Here is a 24,385-nt window from a genome sequence, read left to right as displayed (position 1 = left end):
TGCCCTGGGCCCACTCAGGAGTATACCTTGGGAGTATGGCAAGCTGGGTGGGTGGTAGCACATTAGTTCTTGCAGGAGGGCATGGAGGTATCTCCTGTTAGGTGAGGGCTTGCACCAAGCATCTGCACAGGCCAAGGGCATTCTCCGACCTGACCCTCCAGCAGAATAGTGGGCACTCATCAGAGAGCAAAGGCTGCGGCTCCACCTGCGGGGACTGCACCGTCCACCTCAGAGGTGGTTGATGCCTTCTCTCAGATGGGACAGCACCAGGGAGAGGCTGCAGTGTAGACCTTGGGCTGTGGGAAGAGTCCAGACCTTCCTCCTGGGCCGTGACAGGCAGCAGACCTGCCTGCAGAAGATGTGCCCATGTGGAGACCTCCTGAGTGGAGATCTCACACTCAGAGAGATGTAGTCAGAGGCTCAATGTCCAAGTGATGAGTAGAGTTCCTCAAGGGTTGATACTGGAACCTATCCCGTGTAACACCTTTGTCAGTGTCATGGACAGTGGGATTGAGTGCACGCTTAGCAAATTTGCCAATGACACCAGGCTGTGTGGCTCAGTTGATACACTGGAGGGAAGGAATGCCATCCAGAGGGACCTTGACACACTTGAGAGGTGAGACATGAACCTCGCATGAGGCCAACTTCATGAAGCTCAACAAGACCAAGTACAAAGTCCTGCAAGTTGGAGCATTCCCAAACACAAACAACAGGCTGGGTGGAGACTGGGTTGAGAGCAGCCCTGACAAGAAGGACCTGCGGGTATTTATTGATGAGAAACTCAACATCACCCAGTGTGTACTCACAGCCCAGAAAGCCAAGCATATCCTGGGCTTCATCAAAAGGAGCATGGCCAGCAGGTCAAGGGAGGAGAGTCTCCCTCTCTACTCTGCCTTCATGAGACCCCAGCTGCAGTCCTGTGTTCAGCCCTGGTGCCCCCAGCACAAGAGAGACATGGACTTTTTGGAGTGAGTTCAGAGGAGGGCCACAAAGACTATCAGAGGGCTGGAGCACCTCTCCTATGAAGACAGTCTGAGAGAGTTGGGCTTGTTCAGCCTGAGGAAGAGAAGGCGCTGGGAAGACCTTGAAACAGTTTTCCAGTACTAACGGGGACCTACAAGAAATCTGGAGAGGGACTTTTTACAAAGGCAGGTAGTGACAGGACAAGGAGGAATGGCTTTAAACTGAAGGAAGGGAAATTTCAATTAGCCATTAGTAAGGAATTCTTTACTGTGAGGGTGGTGAGACACTGGAACAGGTTGCACAGTGGATGTCGATGCTCCATTCCCGGCAGTGTTCGAGACCAGTTTGTACAGGGCTTTGAACAACCTGGTCTAGTAGAAGGCGTCCTTGTCCATAGCAGGGGGGTTGGAAATAGATGATATTTAAGGTCCCTTCAAACCCAAACCATTCTATGATTCATATTAGGGTTAGGGATCAGAAAGCCACAGAGCCTACAGCTCCAGGGACACTGGTGCCACAAGGCATGCCAGATCTTGAAGGGCTGTTCTATAGCAGAGATGATGTTGGTAGTTGATGATCTTCACCACGAGCCTGGAAGGACACATTTTGCCAAGGCTTTAGATATGAATAGCAAAATGAATAACTTTGTGGCTTGGGTGTATCACAGTCATATTCATGAATTGCATGAAGAACTTTGGGGCTGTGATGAAATGAACTTGGACAATGCCCATCTTCCTGTCTGCCAGCCATAAAGTATCCCAGATCTGGGGTCAGCTTTCCTCTGACCTTTGCAGAAAATACAAAATCAGATTTTTGTCTGTTTTTCACAAATTATGTAACAATTCCAGCTCCCCAGAGGAAACATTTGGTAAGGGTGAAAAAAAAAGTCTTTGAATTTCCTCATTACACTGACATACCATTATGTACTGGTGTGTTCAGAAATTAACTTCCCAGCTTGGGGTAGAGCACTGCCCTTATTCAGTACTCCTGTTAGCATTACAGGCAAACATCACTCTGCAGTAATGGTATTTTGATCACAGTCCTATACAGGGTATAAGCTGGGTACAAGACAATGACACTGAAGAGAATAGAAATCCAGACACTGGCAGTACCTCATTGAAGCTGTTCTCTCCAGACTGTGATGTGACTTTGAAAAGGAGACTGAGATACAACAGGGGCCCTTGCATCCAAACAGGAAAGCAGGGCTGCCCAGGAGAAGCAGAAGCAAACCCCCAGCAGTGACTGCTCCCTTTTGTGCAGTCCTCATCAACACTGCTGCTCCAGTACAGACCACTGGCTGTCCCTCACCTGTATTGGTCTCCATAATGCTAGGTATGGAGACCAGTTCCTCCCTGCAGCAATGTGATGCCTGTGACTCTCCAAACACTGCAAGAGCCTTTCCGTCCTTCACTGTGGCTCCTGCACATGCTGCTGCCAGTGGGAGGGATGGATGGCAGCTCTGTGATTTTGCAACACATCACTTTGGGGTCCCCAGCTCGGCAAGAAACAGCACAAGGAGCGTCAGACATCTTCTCTACCTGTTTCATTATGGGATGCTCAGCACCACACCTGGCACCTAATACAACAGGAAGGCAACACTAAAAAGGCTTCATTAAAAGGAACTTCATTAGAAGTAAAGAGGCAAGTACAACACAGAGCAGAGCACCGGGCCTGAGGGAGGGGAAAAGTACAGCTTTGCTAATTTTCTCATCAGACACCTTCTCTATTACCGTCTCCTGGCTCCTGCTCTGAAAGTCAAGTGGAATTGTCAAGAGGAATCACCTGTGATTTAAAGTGCAGTTCTGCTCCAAGAGCTATGTAAAAATGCCACCTTCCTATTTGGAGCTTCTGGGGACCAGAAACCAGAGCTGCTGAATTTGACAGGCAAAGGAAGAAAACAGTTCTTTTCTCCAGGCTCATCAGCTGTATTACACTAGCCCTTAGCTGAAACCGAGATGGAGGAGCAGGGTCTTAGTTCCAGGTAAGGAGACCAGCAAGTGCTGCCTGCCCAAGTCCAGGACATGGAGGGGAACTTGAAGCAAAGAAGAGGCTGTGTGCTTATCCCCTTCCTCCTATCCTGTAGGCAAGGAAATCAGAAGAGTTTGGGCTTTGTGCTGATTTAGGCATCTTTGGAGTTAAAAAGGACTCAGGAAGGATGCTTCAGCCCTTCTCTCTTGCTGTGAGCCCCATCAGAATTTAGTTAACAAGCAACTGGAGCATCTGAGACTACAGAAAAGCTTGTGTGTTTGTGTGTTTCTGTGTATGCCTGTCTCTGTAGCTACATAGAGATATATTTAAAAGAAGGTTAATTGGTCTCCTGGGTACTATAAAGAACTTGTTAGGTTCCTCTGTATGAGCAGTGACTGCATGAAGCCTAATTACTAAGCCTGAGTTACTCTTTTTGGGGGGCAGGAAGGAATCTCTAAGGTCCTTATTAAAACCTACAAAAAGTCTAAAGAATGATGGAATTAGAATTGATTTCTCCATGTGCAGTGCAAACAAAAACGTTGAACTTTCCCCATGAAATACTAATGGGGGGCCATACAGGCATAGTTTACATATTACTATTGTGGGGACAAACAGAAACCACCATGTCAAATGGCAAGAAAAGTAGACTTTCAGATAAGATGCACACTTAGATGTTCTTCTAGGGAGCATTTTACAAAACAGCCATCTCAAACGTATTTTCAGGCTGATTAACATTGTAAATCGGAAATTTTAAAGAAAAGGACTTTTGTATGGGAAACGTACATTGAAAGGAAAGAGAAAAAGAAGAAGAAAAAAAGGATTAATGTGGCTTTGGTCTGAAATATCCAAAAGCTTGGGAGTTTGTGACTGTCCTTAGATTTTGCTGAAGTGCCATGGGTGGAGACCAGAGCTTTGTCTGTGTGGAGGAGACACAACTTAGGCAGCAGCAGCTCAAAGCACTCTGCCCATGTGTGCCAACTCAGCTGCGGAGGAACTCTCAGGCAAAACCTGCAATTATAACAAGAAAACATGATGATGCCATTCCACCACATGAAACCCACAATTAGAGATGGCAGGACTGAAACAGAGACATTGCACATAGCTACGGCTCTGACACTGGTCTGAACACGTGCATGTGGGACATGATTAATGTTGGTAAATTAACATGTCAACCAGCTGCTTGTCATTCTTCACCAAAAACTAAGCTGGCCAAGTACTTCTGTAATTAGTAGTTTCTATAGCTTCTATTTTGTTTGGTGAGGGATCTTTCTGCAACACCGAGTTTGCTGCTCACAGTAGCACTTTTTTTTCTGTGAGAGAAGGCACTGACCCACACCCTGCTGATAGCAGGCATTGCTCCAGGGCTGTTTACAGATCTGCTGTTGCATGAACATGTTGAGTCACTTATCTATAGCCTCTTTTTCCTCAGCTGTGACAAAATACTTGAGTAGTGGGCAGGTTCTGTTGGCATAAACCCGTGTGTGAGAGATGGCACACACAGGCTGATGGACTCAAGGATGTCAAAGCTCTAAAAATTTGGTTCACTGCACTTTTCTCTCACTGTATTTCTTTTACTTTTTACCACCTCTGTTATGCAGTGCACTGCTCAGATAGTTCTTTCTTCCAACATCTGGTAGCATGTCTTGGGGGATATGGATACAGAGAATTAAACCATGCTTAAAGAAACAGCACAGTTTAGGGAAATAAATTATTTTTATTTAGTTATATTTTTTATGCAGATGTTTTGTTCAACTCAAAACAATTGTTCTGAGCAAAACTGTATAATCCCTCATGTTTTCTTCCTGTGTGTTGGTACTGCTTTTCTTCCAAACACATACTGTAACACAGTTCTAAATGCAATCTCACATTGTTGATCCTGGGTGAACTTAAGGGATAGTGACAAAGCAAAAGTAACTCAAAATGTATTCCTAAAACTTGAAGTGAACCCAAAGTAGTCTCTGGCCTGCTCGAAGCAAGCAGCAAGCCTGTCAGCATTACAGATAACGTTGCAGTCTGCCTCTTTCTGACTCTAGCATCTTTATCTTAGCAAGATGATACCTCCTGAAAAATTTGACAGATATTGTTTGTGAAGACCAAAACATGAAGTCTGTGCGAAGACAGTTCCACCTACTTTCAGTCTGAGCAGAAAATGTAAGATTACTTGATTTGAAATGAGGGCTTATCTTACGTTCCTTCCTCGCTGGCACACTTGCTTGATATCACACTTTCAAATGACACATTTAACTAAATCTTTTTGCAGTTACCAGCCAGTCTGCCAGATTTTTTTGCAGAAAATAGGCCGGAGTAAGAGCACTGGGCGAGAAAAATCTGTCTACAACAACCTCCCCTGCAGCATCAGCCTCCCTGCTGGTGGTGTTAGTACATGTGAACCTCCAAGGGAAACTGCTCAGAAAACTTGAGTCTTTCCTCGACCAAGCTGAAAGAAATGCGTTTTGCATCAGCAGTAATGAATATCAAGTAAGGAATTATACTCCCATACTAAGGAGTCTCCACAGACCAGCCCACAGGAGAAGTCCAGCCAGGGCAGGGCAATGCAGCGGTACCCTCAGGACCCTGAGCCAGAAACCTGAGCCATAGACCAATCTGGGGCTAATTTGGTTTCTTGCATTGTTCAGTGGGCTGCGAATCAGTTTCCTATAGCCCTGTGTGCGTGGCAGGACACTTGCTGTCCTGACACACTGCAGCCAACATAACACGCTCTTTCTCCATTTCAGACAGTTGTTGAACTGTCTTACTTGTATTATTTTCTTTAAACATCTGCTATAGACCACTGCTGGAGAGAAAATACTAACACAGGTAGATCCTTCAGCTTGGTGTCATTTGGTCTTTCTCATCTGACATCTGGTAACTGTAAGCACTTTTCCCTGCTAGTGCAATTGGAGGGTTGGTGTGTCCTTGTTTCAGAAGCCCCAGTAAACAGTACTGCATTTCATACATACATTCACAGATGTAGGAGCTCATCTATATGCACAAGAGCTGCCAAGCTGTACATGCTGCATAAACTAATGCATCACCTTTCATTCTGAAGCTCCTCCCATTGCAGATTTTAGTATTGGGTATGTAAACGTGAGATAACATACGCAAACTCTTTAAGCAAAAGCACATAAAATCTAATATACATGTGCCTCTTTAAAACCAGAAAACAGCTCTTGAAGACTGGGTACCCCTCACATTTTCTGTTTGCACATCAGCGATGCCATTACTTTGTCAGAAATCCCAATAAATGCAAAAACCTGACCTTTACCCCCAGATAATTTCCTTTTCATAATAGCAAGACCCAACCAAGCAGTGAATTTCTGTGAGGATTACTGCACTTCTTGGGTGGCTGATATGACTTGGCCTCTGGCATCAAGCCATTCTATGTACTCTAGAAATGTACTGCATTTCATAGGTTATTGCTTGCATGTTACTGCCGGGCAAGTGAATGCTCCATATGCTGGAACAAATGCAAGCACCTTGAAAGGCGATATCTTCCTGAGCATTGGCATTCATGCTAATGGCTATAAATTACGCCCAGAGTGTTCATTTTCTTTTTAAATGTGTTCTCATCTTGTAATCATTAATGGTGTCAAGTTACTGGTGTGAAAAAAGCCTGACTTTACAACAACGATGGATTAATGAAATAACAGTCATGGCTGGAGTAGTAGCGATAAATTGTTAGAGAGGAGTAACACACCTGAAGTGATACTTTCAAAGGCCTTAAATTATTTAGGTTTCAATGTTCCTCATAAATATTTGGCTTTTGTTAACATTTGTGTCTCTATTAAAAATGGAAGACAGCAGCTCCGGCAAGAATAACTCTCTCACAGATGAGCACAGGAAAATGGGGCACCCACGCTTTTCAAGACATCTTTCTCTCCCCCAGGGATGACCTCCTAATTCAGCGGTCATCTGTAGGTCTTAGAACTTGACTATCTGGGGAAGTGAAATCCAAACCCCACAGGCTTAGAAAGGTCTAGAGAGCATAACACTGAACTAACAGGTCCAAATCTCTCTTTAAAACTGGTATGAAGTAAGAAACTCTTGCAGCAGTCAAAATGGGGACAAAACAGAGTAAGCCATTTCAACTCCACATAGATACACTTTTGATTAAATTTTTTGTTGAGTCCATTTTATATATTATAATATATAATTAGTATATAATGTCATATTTATATATTATAAAAATAACATCTGAAAGTGCAAGAAGAGCGGCAGAACCCTGGCATATTTGGAGGGAAGAAAATCTCATTTAAAACACTGAGAAACTTCTTTAATATCAAAGAGCACTGGTTCAGGCTTTTGGAAACCAAACTGAAAGGCAAGGGAAAGAGAAAAAAATATTCTCTCTGCTTATAATGTGTCTGACATGAGATCCTTTATTTCAGGCATAAACTGGTATAAAAAAGTGACTGCTGATATCAATGGAATTGCATTACTTCATAACTTTGATGATGACTCTATGCATTCCCCAATATTTATTTTCAGTTAAATTAGCTGTTGTAAATTGATAATTAGGTACTGTCAATTAGATTGTTTAGTAGGAAAAAAAATCCTCTGAAAATTCCTGATATTCATCCAAACATCAAGCACACAGCAAAACTAACAAATATTAAACATTTTTGTAAAGCAAGTAGGACATAATGAAAAAAAGGGAAAATCATCAAGAAGCTTTCTAATGCAATAAAAAGCATTTGATTTCCTTTATCCTTGAATATTTTGTTTTTCAGACTAGATGCTATCTTCACTGTATCCTCATGATGGCCTCACACTGTTCCTTTATCTCCATCAAGGCTTGCATCAGGCTGTGATCTGTCCCATGGGTCACCTTCATAATATTATAGGCCTTGAGAAGAGAACAGAAAGGGACACATTAGTTATTGTGCTGACCATACAAAGGGGTTGATCCTTGCAGGATGGTAGGGATATAGGTACTGGTCCTCAAGTGGTTGGCAGTGGGGGCTTGAATGCATGGCATAGTAGGAATAAGAGTGAAGCACCCCAAAGTGCACAATGATTTGTCCCTGACAAAGAAGGAGGTACTGATACATTATTCTTAGGTGTTAAAGCCCACTAGTATGTTGCACAGATGGATGTCTGGAATAGTAAAGGAAGATATTTTGCACTGAGGCACGAAGGCCATTTTAAGATCGGTCAACTACAGCACCCAAGGTTTTGATACATTATTTAAAAGATAACTGAGAAGTCCATCATGTTAATAGCTTCGAAGTCCTGTAAATAGAAATGCATTAATGGTTAACCAATGGAATAAAGTGCCTTAACTGTATCAGGAGAAACGATGTATGGCATCAAACAAATGAGTACGTTAATAGTTACACTATAAAAGGCATGCAGGGGAACGGGTCTTTGCTACTTTTCCTGGAGATTATTTTCTCTGTGTTTGTCATTTTCTATTGCTAGGCCAATTTATGCTTGCTGATTCCCTGCCACAGATATGTCTGAAATGCTCTTTGCCTAGTTTGTGTTTAGATCATCACTTTTCATATGACATTTCTGCTTCTTCCTTCTATTAAATTCCTCCTGCAAAAAGAGAAGTACCAGATGGAAATGGATTTGGCACTTCTGAAAAAAAAACAACCAACCCAAGGGAGCTAGAAGTGTACTGGTAGGAGAAAAGACATCAGAGATTTTTCTCATTCCAAACTGAGTAATTATCAATAACAAATTGGTTTCAAGGAGTTCCTGGTCCAGTCAGCTGACAAAATTCAGCTAAATCAGCTTTGGACTGCAGAAAAAGGATCTTTTTGGAACCAAAAGTCAAGGCAGGGGCCTTACTTAAGTTGGAAAGTCAAAAATAAAAAATAAATATGTTCTTTGGTCAAACAAATGAAAGCTTCCACATTCTAGAGACTGGCAAGCATATGGAAAATCTAACACAGTTTATTTTGCTTCAAATTAGCTAATTCTTAAAAAAAAGAGGGAGGCAGCAAAAGACTGAAAGAACAAGTTGAAACGGCAGTCAAAACAAATCAGAGTGTGCATGGAGCTCTAAAAAGAGTCAAATATGTTCTGAGCTCCCACAATGCACTACTACTAAAGGATAAAACACTCAGTTAAACTAACAGAACAATGGAAATGCTTTCATCACTATTAGAAATGCCTAAAAAATTAGGAAACCTTAATTTTTGTCTATTTCTATTTTAGCAGAAATACAAAGCTGGTCGTGTTTTTTTGCAAAACGTTTACAACTGTCATAATTACACTTGCTGAAAAGATTACTTAAATTGTTCTTAGTGTTCTGCTTTTCCTAATTTAACATACTGGGGAAACGTTGTAAAGAATAGATCATAGAAGCATTTCAACATAGTGGAGTGTAAGGTATTAAGCAGTACAAGAGGGTTTGGTTTTTTTTAATAAGCAGTTGAATAACACTTGCATGGTGTAGGAATCCTTGGATGGTGCAGCGCAGGACAGTTACAGGAGGGATCCTGCGCATGTCGCAGTGCAGCAACACATAGCTGCACCCATGCTAACTAGGAAGGAGCAGGATCACCCTAGAGCAAAGTGGCAAGGTGAATCGGCCATGGATCCAGACACACTTGGTGCACAGCCTTTCTGCATGGCCTGGCTAAGAAGGCTGATGGATTTATTGTGAATGACGTATGCTAAGAGATGTGCATCTGGCTACATGTGAGTTGGAGTCCCGGGGCAGCTGACCTTGATCTTCAGCCTACCTATGGGACAGAGTTCAGGCATTTAGTGACGAACCTGGACCTGCATCACCGTGATGAACAGCCAGAGATGTCCATATGGATATACTTCTGGTAAAAGGAAAAGAAATCCTTAATATCACACCTAATTTGGGGATAATGCTACTACTGCTGACTTATCTGTCACCTGCAACATTTCCTTTCCATTTCCTTTCTTTTCTCAGGATGGCAGATAAATGCACTCAGTCTTTATCCTTTTGTTTCCTCAGGGAGAAAATCACGTCTCACACACTGCAGTAGGAGTCAAAACCAGCTGCACAGAAGTTATAATAACAATGACTTCTGTAATTCCCAATTTAAACTGGCATCAAGTTATGGAGCTGGTTTTGCAAAGTTTGGTGCAAAACTGGGGATAATTCACTTCCAAAGCAAGGAAGTGTTTTACTGGGCAGAAGCAAGAACATGCAGGCTCTCTAAACACTCCCCTGCTCTCCTAAACTGCACAGTTAACCAGCAGAGTCGAGGCTGAGCAGTCCTATGGTCTGTGTGGTCTTCCTCTCAGAAAAAAAGAGCAAAACTAACTATGAAAAACTATAGTAATAGCAAGACAGCAACACAGGCCACAATGTCATAAACCACATACTGTCTCCCAGAAGAATGTAAAACCCATTAGATTAGTGGTACGGCTGTTGTTCTATGAATGCAAATGAAATGCAGCACAGTCGTTTATGCCTGATTTGCATGGGGATGGGTGGGAATGCCCATCACCACAGCTGCAGGGAACTGTGATCAGATGCAGGACGGCTCCACTCCCATCACAAGGAAAGCAGAAAGCAAATGGCCACACACCAAAACAGCATGAAATGAAGGCTCGCATTTCAGAGGGAGTATCTGTGGTTTTCCATCTTTCTTGACTGACGGGGATACTTGTTAAAGCAGGCATAGGAAAACACAAAATATCACAGTTACTATTAACCGCAGCTGGTAAACAATTTGGCATTTGAAGCAAACACCCAGAGAAACAGGATTTCTTCAGCGTTGCTCTGAAACCTCGGAGGGATTTTACCCCAATTTCTGTGCCTTTTGCCTCCAAACCAGAGATTACAGCAAAAAGGGAGATGATATTGTACCTGTTGCAGGCCTTCCTGAGACAGGGCCATGCCCATCAGCTTGTGGGAGGGCAAAGGTGCTCCTGCGACTGTGCCAGCAAGTGCAGGGTCTGCAGGGAAACTGGCCAGTGTCACACGAGTGCACATCCTCCTGCCTGTCATCCCCTGTCCCCAACAGCCACCCCTCAATGGCTGGGCACCACTGCCCTGCTCAGGAAAGGGCAGCGGTGGGTTTGGGCAGCCATCACCACCACAGCCCAGAGGACAGAACACAGCAAGACACACTGCAGCAAGACACACTGCAGCACTCATCAGCTTGCTCTGAGGAAGCAATGCTCAGAAATTAAGTCTTCTCCTTGAATTCAAGCCTTCCCCACTGCATCCTGCCTGTCCTTCTAAGCCGAGTCCAGCTCCACACAGGTTATTGGCAACCAAACAGGTGAGCTCACAGCAACTGAAGGTGCACCGAAGGTAACATGTGACACCTAGCAAATGTTTATGCTATGTGAGTGCACTTAGGACAAATCCAGACACTTGCGAGGGGCTCCCATGAGCTCCAGAGATGCAGACCTGCCCTGAGCTCCACAGGACTGCTGCTTCCCAGTTGAGAATCTTTTCTCTTCACAAGGCAGCTTATTGCAATTTTTGTTATTGGCACTTTTTACAGTTATTCCAGGTTATTTAAATTAGGTTTGTCAGACAGCTCCAGTCTTTCACTGACAAAGGTTTTCCTGATCTATAATTCTGTTTGTCCTCCCACCATTTTATCTTTCATAAACAGATGTATATAAATTTGGAAATTGGTTGTACAATAAACCAATGGCTACCTTCAGGTTTTATTCCAGAAGTAGAGTGTTGCCTCTCTCCAACACTTCTATTTTCAAAACCTGTCACATTAGATTCTGCAGGGCCTAATATACTTCAGGGCATGATTTCTTTTTAATGGGTAACATAAAGCCCTCCACATTATTTAAGCCTTCTTTGGGGATGCAGAGCAGAGAGCTAAACCCAAGGGCACTAGGAGTAAGGATGATATGACAGTGATATGATAGTGACAGTTTATGATGGGTGGAGCAGAGAACAGGGTTACAGCTGCAGAGCTATGTATGAAGGTCTGCTGGGTTTAACAGACAGCCTCTGTGCATCTGATGCAGAGAGGCTGTCAATCCCCAGCAGCTCTGGGTCTGTGCCTGATTAAATGAGATTTATATGTGAGGTGAATTTCACTCAGATCTCAATTCCTCTGCACCTTCCACATCCTTCTCCTTAATGCCACAGTGAAATTAGTCTGACGAGGGTTCCAACAGGGTGCTATTCAGTGTCAGAGTGTATTAAGAAGAGTAATGAAACAGAGAACATAATGGAGTTTCTGCTCTGAGCATGTGGCATGCTCTGTTGACACATCTAATCACAAAGGGCCAAACTGTGTTCTCATATGACTCTAGGACATTATCTGAATTATATTAGGAATCACATCCTTTACTCACAACAAACTGGGAATTATATCTTGCTCTAATTTGTTCCAGTGTAGACAGCAATGAAGGAAATCAGTTTCCTATCTCATCCAAAGAAATGTTGTGTCCTATGCTTACAAGATGTATGGAGAAACAGGATGACAGGAAGTTTTTCATCTGTTCAGCTGTGCTCCAGAGAGTGGGAGTTCAGTTTCTCCCTGTCTCACAAATGCGGGTGAAAGGGGGAGGCTGAAATAGGCAAAACCACAACAGGATTAAATTATAAATGGTTCTGCATCTTAGCTGTAGAGCACTTACATTAGAGTCCTTGTGGACCACTAATGGCTTTCAACCACAGTTAGAGATGCACTGAGGTATGGCATAGAATAGTGAGCAGCACACGTTATTCTTCCTTTTCAGCAAAAGAGGAGATCACAGCTTCAAAAAAGTTTTCTGTGTTAGGTAGTTGCTCAGTACTCAAAGGATGATACTGCAGGAATCTGGCTTGTAATGGGCAACTTCTTCACTAAAATCATAAAAAACCCTGTCACATCTTCCACCTTCACTGATAAGCAGTATTCAGATGTCTCTAGGGGAATTCACTCCACTTTAGTTTAATGTAGTATCCTATTAAAAATGCAATTAAAAGAAAACTTGTTGATATATTGCAGCAGTATCAATGAAACTAGAAGCTCCTCTAACTGGGGTCTCATTCCACCTGCTAAAAAGGAAAGTCTGAATGTTTATACACATTATGGGGGAAATAGCAGACCAGATTACCTTGCACATGACAGACATATGACTTACTTCCAAATAATGCATGGAAAATAGAATTGATTATTCTTCCATCTTCTTTTTAATGATCAGAATTGGACATAATTTAAGTTAAATATATGAAATGAAAGTTTAAGTCATCAAGACTTAGTAAGACTGCATCATATTAAATACTAATTTATTATTTCAACAGGTGGAAATTATAAGCTATTCAGCTTGCATAATTAATCATTAGTTTAAACCAAATAGATACAGGGGTTGAAAAAGTAAGTACAAAATAGTAAGTTATGTAGACACTCATGACTGATACTAACTTTATAGGTGATCCAGGCAGGAGTAAAACCCACTTCTCCCCCTATCTCCAGTGCAGACACCCAGCCCCTTCTATCCCAAGCAGCTGCTCTAACTCTTTACCAAAAAGATTAGCTCTTCATATTGTATGGACATTAAACAAAGGGGACATACAGCCAACTTATGCACCTCTTTGAAATGCTGACTGGGACCTGCTCCTGCCTAGAAGCAACAGGCAAGTAGCTGGGCCAGGTGGCTTTCTGCAGCACCCAGCAAAAGCAATGTCAACAAAGGCTGTGTCAAGCATTGGAGGTGGGCTGAAAGATGAGAGGGGAACCACACAGAGTATGTACTGTCTTCAGGCCAAGCTGACCACAGGCCAATCAATAACATAAGGGAATAAGCTAAGACCTCTCTGGGGGGAACTGGAGGCAGCACATCTTCCAGGAGGGAGAAAAACACCTTAGCAGTGAATAAGGGCTGAAGATTTGCAGCAAGTTGAGAGCCTACGTCCTGAGGACGTGTTGCATATGGAAGGGGATTTTTCAATATATTTAAGATGATATTAACAGCAATAAAATGGCAGGACAAATAAGAGCCTGAGACAGGAGGAAATTCATATAAAAGTCAGCTCAGTTACAAGAGGGATGGCTTAAAGCTGAAATAAATGTAACTAGGAAAGCACCATCTGCAAAAACAGATCAAAGAGGAGAAAGATGATGAGTGATATAGGAACGGGAGGGATCAAGAAGCATGCCTGCTGATTTGAGTGTGGCTCACAATAAAATACAGGCATTAAAGACAAAGTTCTCCAATCTGAAATCACAGATCCTGGATAGGGAATAAGGAGGGTAGAATCTGCAGCTCTGCTCCTGTTGTAATTTCAGCGCTCCCAGATTCACTTTGCTATGGTAAGGAGAGTTTGAGGCACTAAGATATTTTTATCTCTTCAGATCTAATAGCAATTTGTCATCCAGGCACCTCTGAGCTATCAAACTGTGATTAGCAGTGACTGATACTGGAGGAAGTCAGTGCCTGAAACGCTGAGCAACAGTGACCCATCACCACACACTCAGCTGCAGCCTGGGGAAACACCACTGATGGAAAAAGCAGTGAGATACAGTCAGAGCAGAAGGCGGGGGGGGGGGGGGGGGACGGACACATGGCAGGTTTGGGGGAAGTGAGGGAAGGAGACAGAGAAAAAAACAGTTCACAACACTGACCTGCTTCAAGGTCTCCAGTGCTTGAGGAAACAGGTCTTGACTGTACTGCAGTTTGCCCACTCTCATCAGCTGGACAGCCCTCAGTGGATGGAAACCAGGATAATACAGACTGCAGAGAAAAGGATGAAAAGTGTGTCACTGTCAGCTCTCACCTTCACAGTCACTGCCTCTGCAGGGAGCTATTAGGGTGGGACTACAAAGTTATTGTGAATGTTAATAAGGTACTCAGAGAAAATTAGCTGCACTACTGAGAAGCATGAAATACTGAGGGGAATTAGCAAACTATTACTCTCCATCTCAGAGGAATGCCTTTAGCATTATCCTGTTAGAAACTAATGGGAGTGGGATTATTTAATTCACTACTGTTAGGTAATACAATAGCATTTACTGTACTTAGTGCTGCAAACAGAGATTGTTCACAATCTCAGGTCTCTGGAGAGGTACAATTTTAAGAAGAAGATTCAGCATGGAACCCAGTCATGGATCCTCCAAGATGAGAGAGGGACTGCAGGGGAAGCAGGTATGTAGGATAGAGGCCACTGTTACTGAAGGTTTGCTTGCTGCTCCCTGTTGCAGAAAGAGTTGGTGCTGCATGCCTAAGGAAACATCTCATACTTGGCTTGCGCATCTAGACAAGGTATCTGCTAGTGTGAGGATACACTCCCTTTCTTAATTTTACAGAAGCAGAGGTTTTCCATCAGTCTCATTGGAGTTAATAAAAACAGAACTATGCTTTGTTTTCTTTTTTTCTTCTAGGAAGTAGACAGAGAGCAATGCCATCATTAATTCCTTGCAAGATCTCTTGAAATTGTGGCATTCACGGTGGCCACAACACCTGGATCTCACCATCTCCCTGGACATGGAGAGCACAGCATCTCGGGAGAGCAATCCGGGGGCTGCAGAAAGCTGTGGATGTGACTTGCCTGAAACTGGCCAGTAGGAAATGTGAGGTGAAGGAGCATTTTATTTCTTCAAGTACACTAGCAATATGCTTAACTAGTGCCTAAAAAACCCACAAAATTTGTCAAAATTACAAGAAGAAGAGGCAATAAGCTTCCCAAAATCTACTCTTTGGAGAATGTATTTTATGTTTGCACCAAACCTGTGATCATCGGACTTCAGGGAAATTGCAAATGAATGGTACCACTGCAGTCAGAAAGACACTTAACTGTGCATGCGTATGGTTAAATGCATGCTAAAACATTAAACCATGTAAATTCGTACACTGTATAGGAATCTTCTGATAAGTCTGCATGCAAATTAATTAGTTCTCTTCCCCATTATTTTTCACTAATGAAAATGCAAGCACAATTAAATACAAGTAGTTGTCTAAATGGCAGTGTATCTGGCCACCCTTACAAATCACAAATGAAGATGTGTAAACATCCTGGAAATTTTTTTCACACCCAAAACCCCCTTCTCTGCTGATCCCATGCAGCTTCAGGAAGGACATACAGAAACACATGGGAAGCATGTCTGGCAGGATCTCATGAGCAACAGCTCTTAATCTGCCAAAGCCTCTCATGAAGCAAGAAACCAACTCCTCAATGAGAATAATCCACACTGAATTGCCACAAGTACCACCTGTTCAGACCCATTGTGGGTTGCAGTTCAAAAAAAGCTGGAGAGCCAGCCAACAAGAGACAACTGATAGCACTTATGTCAGTCCAAACTGACCACTCGGGAACTTCAAGGATCTGGTTAAACAAACACTAGAAATATATCAGGTTTATTTTTAGGTTTTGTTTATGGTTATTAGCAATTAAATGATGCTATCTGCTACTAATGAAATAGGGAGAACATGCGACTAAGTCAGACATTTTGGTGTGAATCAGTGAATAATAATAGAAATTGCAGCACTAACATGGCACAAATGGGAGTAGCGAGCACATGCACAACTTTGTAAAAATTGCAAAAAAAACCCCTACAATTGTGTACTTCTGCTCCACCTCTGAGTACCGAAAAGGAAGGAGTAAAAAAAATCATTCCCTCTCCTCTATGCCACTGAAATGCCAGAGCACATGGGGCAAGGATCACAGCCATGGGAGAAAGAGCCAGGAAAGCAGAGTTTTGCATGAAATGATAACTCACATTTGCAGCCCCCACTAGACTGTCTATGCTGTAACCTCATAGCTCTGATTCTTTTCCCACTGCTTCTTCACAGCCTTTTCCCATCTCCTTTGTTTCATACCTTTACCTTTCATCCTTTCAACCACCTATTTAATGTCTTGCTCTTCCTCCTGAATCACCAACTCCTTTCAAAATACCAACTTAAACAGAGAACTTGGGTCTTGCCTCACCCACAATCACCTCAGGAATGGCAGCTCACATAGACAAATCCAGGTTATGCTTAATTTAGCAATGTGGTGCCTGCGAAACTTCACACATGGCCATCAGAATTCAGAATCCGGCCTCCCATGCAAACAGGTTTCTTTCTATAGATCATACATTCACTTGCAACTGATGAAGATTTAGGAATGTAATACAAGCAAGATCAGAGAAAACGGGTTCTGATTTAGCAGTGTCAGGTACTCGGCCCAGACTACCAGCTATAAACTAAAGCAAGTGAAAATTTAAGATGAGGACACAGAAGGAGTAAGTGTGAAACAAAGAACTTTTTGCTCATAAATATTTACAAAGCTGTTTTACTGAGCTGATTTGTGTTCTGATCTTATGCATGTACATAGTTACATTTTGCAAGCCTTAAAACTGACATTTGAAACAACTGATTATTATCATATTCTGGAATAAATCTATTAAAATATTGGAACACCTTTTGTGGAAGCACATCCAATGAGTAAGTTTACCAAAGAAATACAGACAGCTTGCAGATCTTCTGGGAAATGTGTAAGTGGGAAAAATGCTTCTGGCTTCTTCCAGGCATCCCTAGGATTCAGTATTATGAAGAACTGGCATGGCAGAAAGAACTAAAAAGCAGAGGCAGGTACTTGTGAGCCAACTTATTATCCCCACACATTGCTCTGAACAAAACAAAGTGGATAAATTTAAGAATAAGGAAGACACTTACCAGCCAAGGAACTGGTACCTTAAGACTGTCAACAAAAGACTATGACAGCTATAGAGAAATACATGCTGTAAAACGTGTTACAGCTTTGGAAGAATAGGATTTCTGTCTGAAAAGGATTTTACTAGATTTACCAGGGCCTGAGGGACAGGAAGGAGAACAGTAACATACTGAAAGCTCAAATAAAGACAGTTGTGTGATGTTTCCTGGCCCTTGGCACTGATCAGTGCCCAGTAGTTCACTTGCAAAGAGGGATTAAACAGAATACAACAGCTAACAAGTAAAGCTGCACTGTAAACAAGAGGACTGGAGGAAGCTGAGAAAAATTTGTACATTTTGCATCATGTCTTTGCTTATATAAGGCAGCACAGTTTGTTGCTGTTTATGACAAACAGCAGCCATGCTGGCCTGTCCCTCCAGCCTGCCCTCCTGCCTATGGATGGCTCTTCACAGTTTGATGTCCTCTGCAAACCTCACAGAGGCCCTTCTGTTGCCTCTTTCAGGTCATAGATAAAGACGTTAAAGAGGACAAGTCCCAGCTCCACCTCCCTGCAGTACCCCACTGTTATTGGCATCCAAACAGGGAATGACCCAACAGCCATGTTCTTTCACACCCACCACCCGACCAATTTTTTACCTCTTTACCCACCTGGACTGTAACTTCCCAACTTGGATGTTAATTCCCTGGTGTTCTCAACCTTGCAAAGATAATAGTGAGCAAGCTGGCCAGCTCTCTCAATGCCTTTGCTGGAGGTGACCATTGGGTCTGGTGGGTTTGTAGGGGTCACACTCTCAGGTAATCCCTGGCTCAACTTTTATTCTGAGGTGTGACTTAGTAGGTGAACAGTGAGGCAAAGAAGGCACTGTTAAGTTTACTATTCAAAACCTCAAATGACAGCTATTTTCTAGTCTCCAGGTAGCTTGTACCAATGTTCCACTGTTCCAGGCACCAGCAGCTCCTGCTTTTCATTCACAAAACACAAGGGTACCAATTTTCACTAGGCAAAGATATGGCTCATACTCTGTAATGCAATAGCTGCTTCTAATACACCATGAAATAAATAGCTCATATCTGTAATTCAGACACAAGTTTTGCCTTGATTAACCCCAGAAGTCACTGGTCATACATATAAAGAAAAAAATACTTTTCTTCATTCTCTATATTAGCTCTGACCATCTCCAAGCAATTCCTTGTGTTCTCATGTAAAGGACAATGTAGAAAAGCAACCCTTGACAAATTGTAGCCAGTTCTTTCTATTTCTTAATACTGCGGTTCCATTAATTCCACTTAACTTATCTCCCATTACAGGGTAGGTAAATAATCAGAGCTTTTGTGTTCTCTTGTGTATTAAAGCCTAGTAGTAATAAAAGAGACTATGCAAAATCACTGCCTTTTCTGATGCCTCATATTTTAAAATAAATAGATGCCTACCATTTCTTGTAAATCAGTCTGTGGGGTTAACATTTACACTGCTGTCTTCAGCCCAATGTAATTAGAAGCAGGCAGGGTTTATAAAACCTGAAATAAGGGTTTAAAATGGAAATATTATAAGGCTTTTTTAAATGGTGGCACATAAAAAGTGATGCAATAAGAAACTGTAAATTGGTTTGCAGTACCTTTTAGTGCAAGTAAATATGACAGCATAAAAAATATAAAGCAGTTTAGAAGCCCCAGCAGCAGAGAATGAATTAAGAGGAGGGAGGCTCCTGGGCTTCAGCAAATGTGGGGAGCAGAATACAAGAGGACACCATCAGCCTCATTACAGAAATGTACTTGCTACAGTTGGTGGAAATGTTCAGCACAAATATAACACCCCATAAGTTCAGCCTTCTAAGCTCAACCTTCTCTCTTTAGCTCATTGTTGATTTCTGACCTGCTCAGCATTCAGCAAAGTTTTTCATCTAACTGCAGCCTAGGAATTTTTTTATGTTGTCCAGTTATTTGTGCTTTCACTATTCAGTGATGTGAGACTGGTCACCCAATTCACATGATATTATTTCTACTCCTTGGCTGGGATGATTGACAGCTTCTATATATGTGAATTATTAGAAACATTTTTAGGACAAATTTAAGGACATTGAGTATTTGTACGAAAAAGTAGAAACATTTGATATCTATCAACATTTCCAGGGAGGAACCAGTTATTTTATGAATAGTCAAAGAAATCCTATGCATCAGGAACATACGACAGGTAAATGAACTGTGCTCATTTAGGAGTTTTACAGATCTTAATGACACAGGTGCTGCAGCTGTTGTCTGATCCACACAGAAATTCATCTACCAATTCCTGCTCTAAAACCAGCAATTTGAGGCTGAAATACTGCTTAACAAGCAATGCTCTATTTATAGAAAATGATCTTAAGCAGCTTTATACATAATTTGCTCAATATCAGTATTTGTTAATAAGCACGAGCTCTATGCAAGAGTTTTGCCTGAAATGGAGCAAGGTTACAGGATTATTTTTGGAGGAAGTGGGAATGTGTTATTGACATTGAACTATGAAGTGACTATTTTGCATGCTAAGTATTTGAAGTCTAGTTGGAACTGTAGACTTTTTAAGGGAATATATCTATATTAACTTGTGAACAATCTTTACGGGTCCCTGAGAAAGCCTTCCAAAAGAATACTGGCCTGGCTTTCATGTTAATAATGTGCTTTTTCTTGGAATAATAATGGTGTTAACCTCTTATTCTTTCTGGCTTCTCTTTCTTTCTCTCTCTCTCTCTCTTTTCTTCTCTTAGCAAATACAGTAAGCTAGGTTTAAATAAATTCAGTATCTTACAACTACCCTTATACCTTCTCCAGCAGCCATGTCATTTTTGGAGTAGCAGACTAAATCCTTCACCTGTGGTAGGCCTGATATACTCCAGCTGCCTAAAATGTTTATAGTGCATTTTATATGTCCATCACAGTGTCTCATGGAGGCAATCAAAGCCTTAGTGAACAGTTTAATATTGGCATCACTCTTTTCTATTTTTTTTCCCCAAATCTGACCTCTCTCAGTTGGTTTTGGGGATCAGCTCCTCAGCACTAGCAGGAAGTTTTCCTGTAGGTAACTGCTAATGGACATCCCTTAAGCATTATAAAAAAGGTTTGCTAGTTATGATAAAACATTATTATTAATAGAAGATTTATGCTGGAAAATCTCTTACAAACTAAAGCAGGAAAAGTTACTTTCTGTTACTATTACCTGAAACTATTAGTTACCCCAAGAGGCTCACTTTTCTTCTGGTTTAATCGAATAACAGCAGAAAGTCAGCATCATATTCTGAGCCAGCTAGGGCCTGATATAAGTAGTGATGTGTAGACCTAACAGATCAGAGTTCACTTGAAAGTCTCCATACTCTTATAAAATATTCTGATGTACACTCTTGCAGTCTAATTTATATGTGCTCTCTATCTGTATTATTGCTGTATTAGCAAAACTCTCAGTATCCCCAGTACAGAAATTTTCACCAGCAACCACAACTCATGTACGAGCCTCATCATACTAAGCACTAAAAAGCATGGCACGAACAACCTTTGTTCTTCACAGATATAACACAGACACCCAGGGAAATGAAGTGGTTTGTCCAATGTTACAAGAGGAAATGTCTGGGAAAGCCAAGAGTTGAACCTAGATCCCACTGTAACTTTTGGATGCAGAGTTCAGTTCTTGTATCTATGCTATCTTGTCTATCTGTCTGGTTCTGCCAATCCGAATGAAAGTAAATGTAGTTTTATATGCTTAACAGCCTTCCTGTATTTTGCAAATGAAATGTAGAGACCGTAATATCAGTTTAGAAACTTTTGTGCCAGACTGTCAGTTTATTTTTCTGGGTTTATTTATTCTGTCCTCACTCAAGAAATGTCCTGTTATTTCGGTGAAAAAAATGCCTCTGGAAACAGTTCAGGATTTAGATGGATGAAATTATGGCTCAAAATATTTTTCATCGCATCTGCATCTCATACTGTTCAATTGCTATTTGTTTCAGTAATCTAACTGATGTGACCACATAAGCAATCACATTTCTTAACCGACTGAATTCTCAAGAAATTTTAGCTATCCGTCTCAGAAATTATTTCTCTCTAGCTGCTGATCATCCTGCCATATTCCTTGCGGTGATAATTTATGTCACATTAAAATGGATATTGTTCCAGATGTTGGCTCTGCCAAGATTTGAATGATAACTTCAATAAAATGACGAAGTGGTATAAACTGCAATTTTCATCTTGGCTCTTGATCTGTTCAACTCACCCTCTAAAAATGCTGACATTGTCTGAACTGTCCACTTCAAATGTTCTGTCTTCTTCTGGTATTAAGAAGTATTAAGGAAAGAAAGAGTGTTCACTCTGGAATGGAAGCAGGAAAAGATTTTGCATAGATTGTTGCTGTGTCCTGGCTGATCTTCAAAACATCTTGTAGATTTTGTTGGTTTTTTGTCATGAGCTTACCATCTTTACAGCTAAAGATGGTAGGATAGAATGTCTCTGCAGATAAGAACGTACTGTCTCAGTCCTTTCATAACCAGAAGAATAAGAAAATAAAGTCAACAGTTTAGATCAAAGGATTTATAAAAAGATTTTAAAAGCCATATACAGTATACTGGGAAAGTGCCAGAAAATAGAAGTAGTGTAGAAAAGACAGCAAAGGCAGAATGGGAAATCTAGTTAAAGAGAATACACACAGGAAGAGAAGAAAATACAAAAGGAAAATGTACACTAAAAGCATGGTAATTTGTGACAGACCTTGGTGTTACCTTCTCCTCCAGCAGTGAACCTATGACTAGCTGTTAAGAAAAATATTAAGAAAAATGTTCCACCTTCCATATCTCATATAGCTGGGAATACAACTACAAGCCTGGCTGCAGATACAACCAATGTGAGTTTTTACTCCAGTTTTCTTACAGCAGATCACAGATCTACAGGTTTGTATGATCTCTCTTCATCAACCAGAGAGTGAAAGGCAAATATATATACCACTGGATCCCTTATGCAAGTTGCATATAACTTTCTTCTAATGGATTCCCTTTGCTACAATATGAGTCCCCCCCATATCATATTCACACATGTCTAATTGGTACTATTGTCAGTAAACTTCAGAGAGGTTGTGAAAGCGTGTGTGTGTGCAGATGCAAACACAAGCTGCACAAGGAAGGATGCATATTGACATCTCCAGTGAAAATGTCTTTTCTCCACTCACCAGTATCTCAGATTACCTCAGAAGTCTGTTGTAATACAAAAAACTGATAACGTGAGAAATGACTGTGGAAGGACTTGGTGGTGGATTTACAAAAACACAGGTAGTGTGGAAAACGCTAATGAGGAAGGATCACTGTTGTATAACCTAGAAGTTATCAGATGAAACCAACAACTAACTGTCACGTTCAGAACAAATAAAAAGGTGCTCTGTCTCACTCAGACATTAGTTGAACCATCCACCCAGTACATCAAGGTGCAGCTGATTTATGATCAAAAAGCAAATGAATAACTAAGTCCAGGTTCTTATTTTCCTCTTCCATGACTATATCATTTGGCATGTTAAAAGTCAGCGATCACCAAATCTTCTTCCTTGTCTGCTATTTCCAAATTATAAGATTGCAGTTTAGAGCAAGACTATGAAAGGACTTAGATGAATCTTCCTCTCTTTTTTTTTTTTTTTGATATTTCCCCAAACCCACAACTTTCTTACCATTTCTTATAATTTTTGAGGAAATGATCAACAAGAATGACATTAACTCTGTAATACTCCATGACATTCTTCATTGAAGCTTAGTTCTACGGTATCATCTAGATTATATTATCTAAAATGCATTCTTGCACAATCTGTTTTAGCAAATCTACACTGTCTTTTTACAGCATTTTCCATTCCTTTTACTTTTTTTCTCCCATCACAATTTGCCCTAAATCTTTGAGGTGAAGCCCCCCTTCTAAAATACTGTGGTTCTCATTTGTCAATTGTTTAGTGTTTCCTCTGATGTGAGGATGCTCTTTGAGCACCACTTTTACTTTGAAAGTGCAATGTATCATATCCATAGCTAATAGTGAAGCTAAGTGAATACAGAAAGGAATTTATTCTGCATCTGATTAGAAAGATGATATCCAGTGCTATTCTTGTTCCCTGAGTAAATACGTTCCTCTTTGCACTAACTACCACAGTAGCATTGTGTTTACCAACAGAGTTTCATGTTAATAGCAATACAGAGATTATGGGAAAAAGCGAGACCAGGGATCTCTACCCCGGTCTTCACACCAGCAAGATGGTCTTTCACTGTCATCCCAAAAGCTGAGAGTTGATGCAGCTCAATGTGTACAGGCTTCTGATTTCATTGGGTAGCTGTTGAACCTAGTGATACTAATCTCACTGTCCTGCCAACATCTGGATGGCTCATCTCCCAATTTTTGAGCACACAGGTGCCTTCCAGACTCACCTCTCTTACAATCATTTTATGCTTTTACCCACATCCACTTCATTTCAAAATTTGTCAAGCCTGTGCTTTATCAGCTGCCATTTCAGTTTTTCTTGCTTCATGGATACATAGCATCAAAGACAGCAACAATAACAGCTGAATTAGCATTTACAAAATTTCATGAGATTCTTATGCATAAGGCGTTACCAGCATGTCTGAACAGGAACTCCATTGCCTGATGTCAGATATCTCATTTAGACATCTAGCTTTACTCCTTGTGTCCCAGCTTTTCCATCTTTAAGATAAGAATACTGATCTATCCATTGGAGTTCATATGTGGGCTAAATTTAATCATGTTTGTGATGAGCTTTAGGAGTTCAACAGGAATATTCTGTATAAGTTCAAGTTATTAGCGCTGATTCTAAAGAGAACTACAAATCCTTGGTAAGCTACACAGTTAAAATGTGACGGCTAAACAAGACCATCTGCCTGAACTGGAGAACACTTAACTTCCATC

The 24,385-nt window shown here is 41.3% G+C and overlaps 1 protein-coding gene across 3 annotated transcripts in view; it reads right to left on the bottom strand.

Annotated features, from left to right (window-relative positions):
- Nucleotides 1–7,182: 7,182 nt before the first annotated feature.
- The window catches only part of SMYD3 (SET and MYND domain containing 3), a 403,674-nt gene continuing 386,471 nt past the window's right edge, over nucleotides 7,183–24,385 (bottom strand). For 2 of the 3 annotated variants that reach the window (XM_061471118.1, XM_061471120.1), the window contains 2 exons: nucleotides 14,454–14,562; nucleotides 7,183–7,777 (listed from right to left, as the gene is read on the bottom strand). In XM_061471118.1, coding sequence (XP_061327102.1) covers nucleotides 7,676–7,777; nucleotides 14,454–14,562 — 211 coding nt within the window. In that variant the 3' untranslated portion in view covers nucleotides 7,183–7,675. The remainder of the gene's footprint in view (nucleotides 7,778–14,453; nucleotides 14,563–24,385) is intronic. The other variant, XM_061471119.1, reaches the window with a different exon arrangement.

Source organism: Pezoporus flaviventris, unplaced genomic scaffold (assembly GCF_033815535.1).
Source record: "Pezoporus flaviventris isolate CSIRO_AGI_PZ_B2104156 unplaced genomic scaffold, CSIRO_AGI_Pfla_v1 ptg000066l, whole genome shotgun sequence".
NCBI classification, from domain to species: Eukaryota; Metazoa; Chordata; class Aves; order Psittaciformes; family Psittacidae; genus Pezoporus; species Pezoporus flaviventris.
The sequence above is the reverse complement of the archived record's forward strand: the minus strand, read 5'-3'. Positions and strand labels throughout refer to the sequence as shown.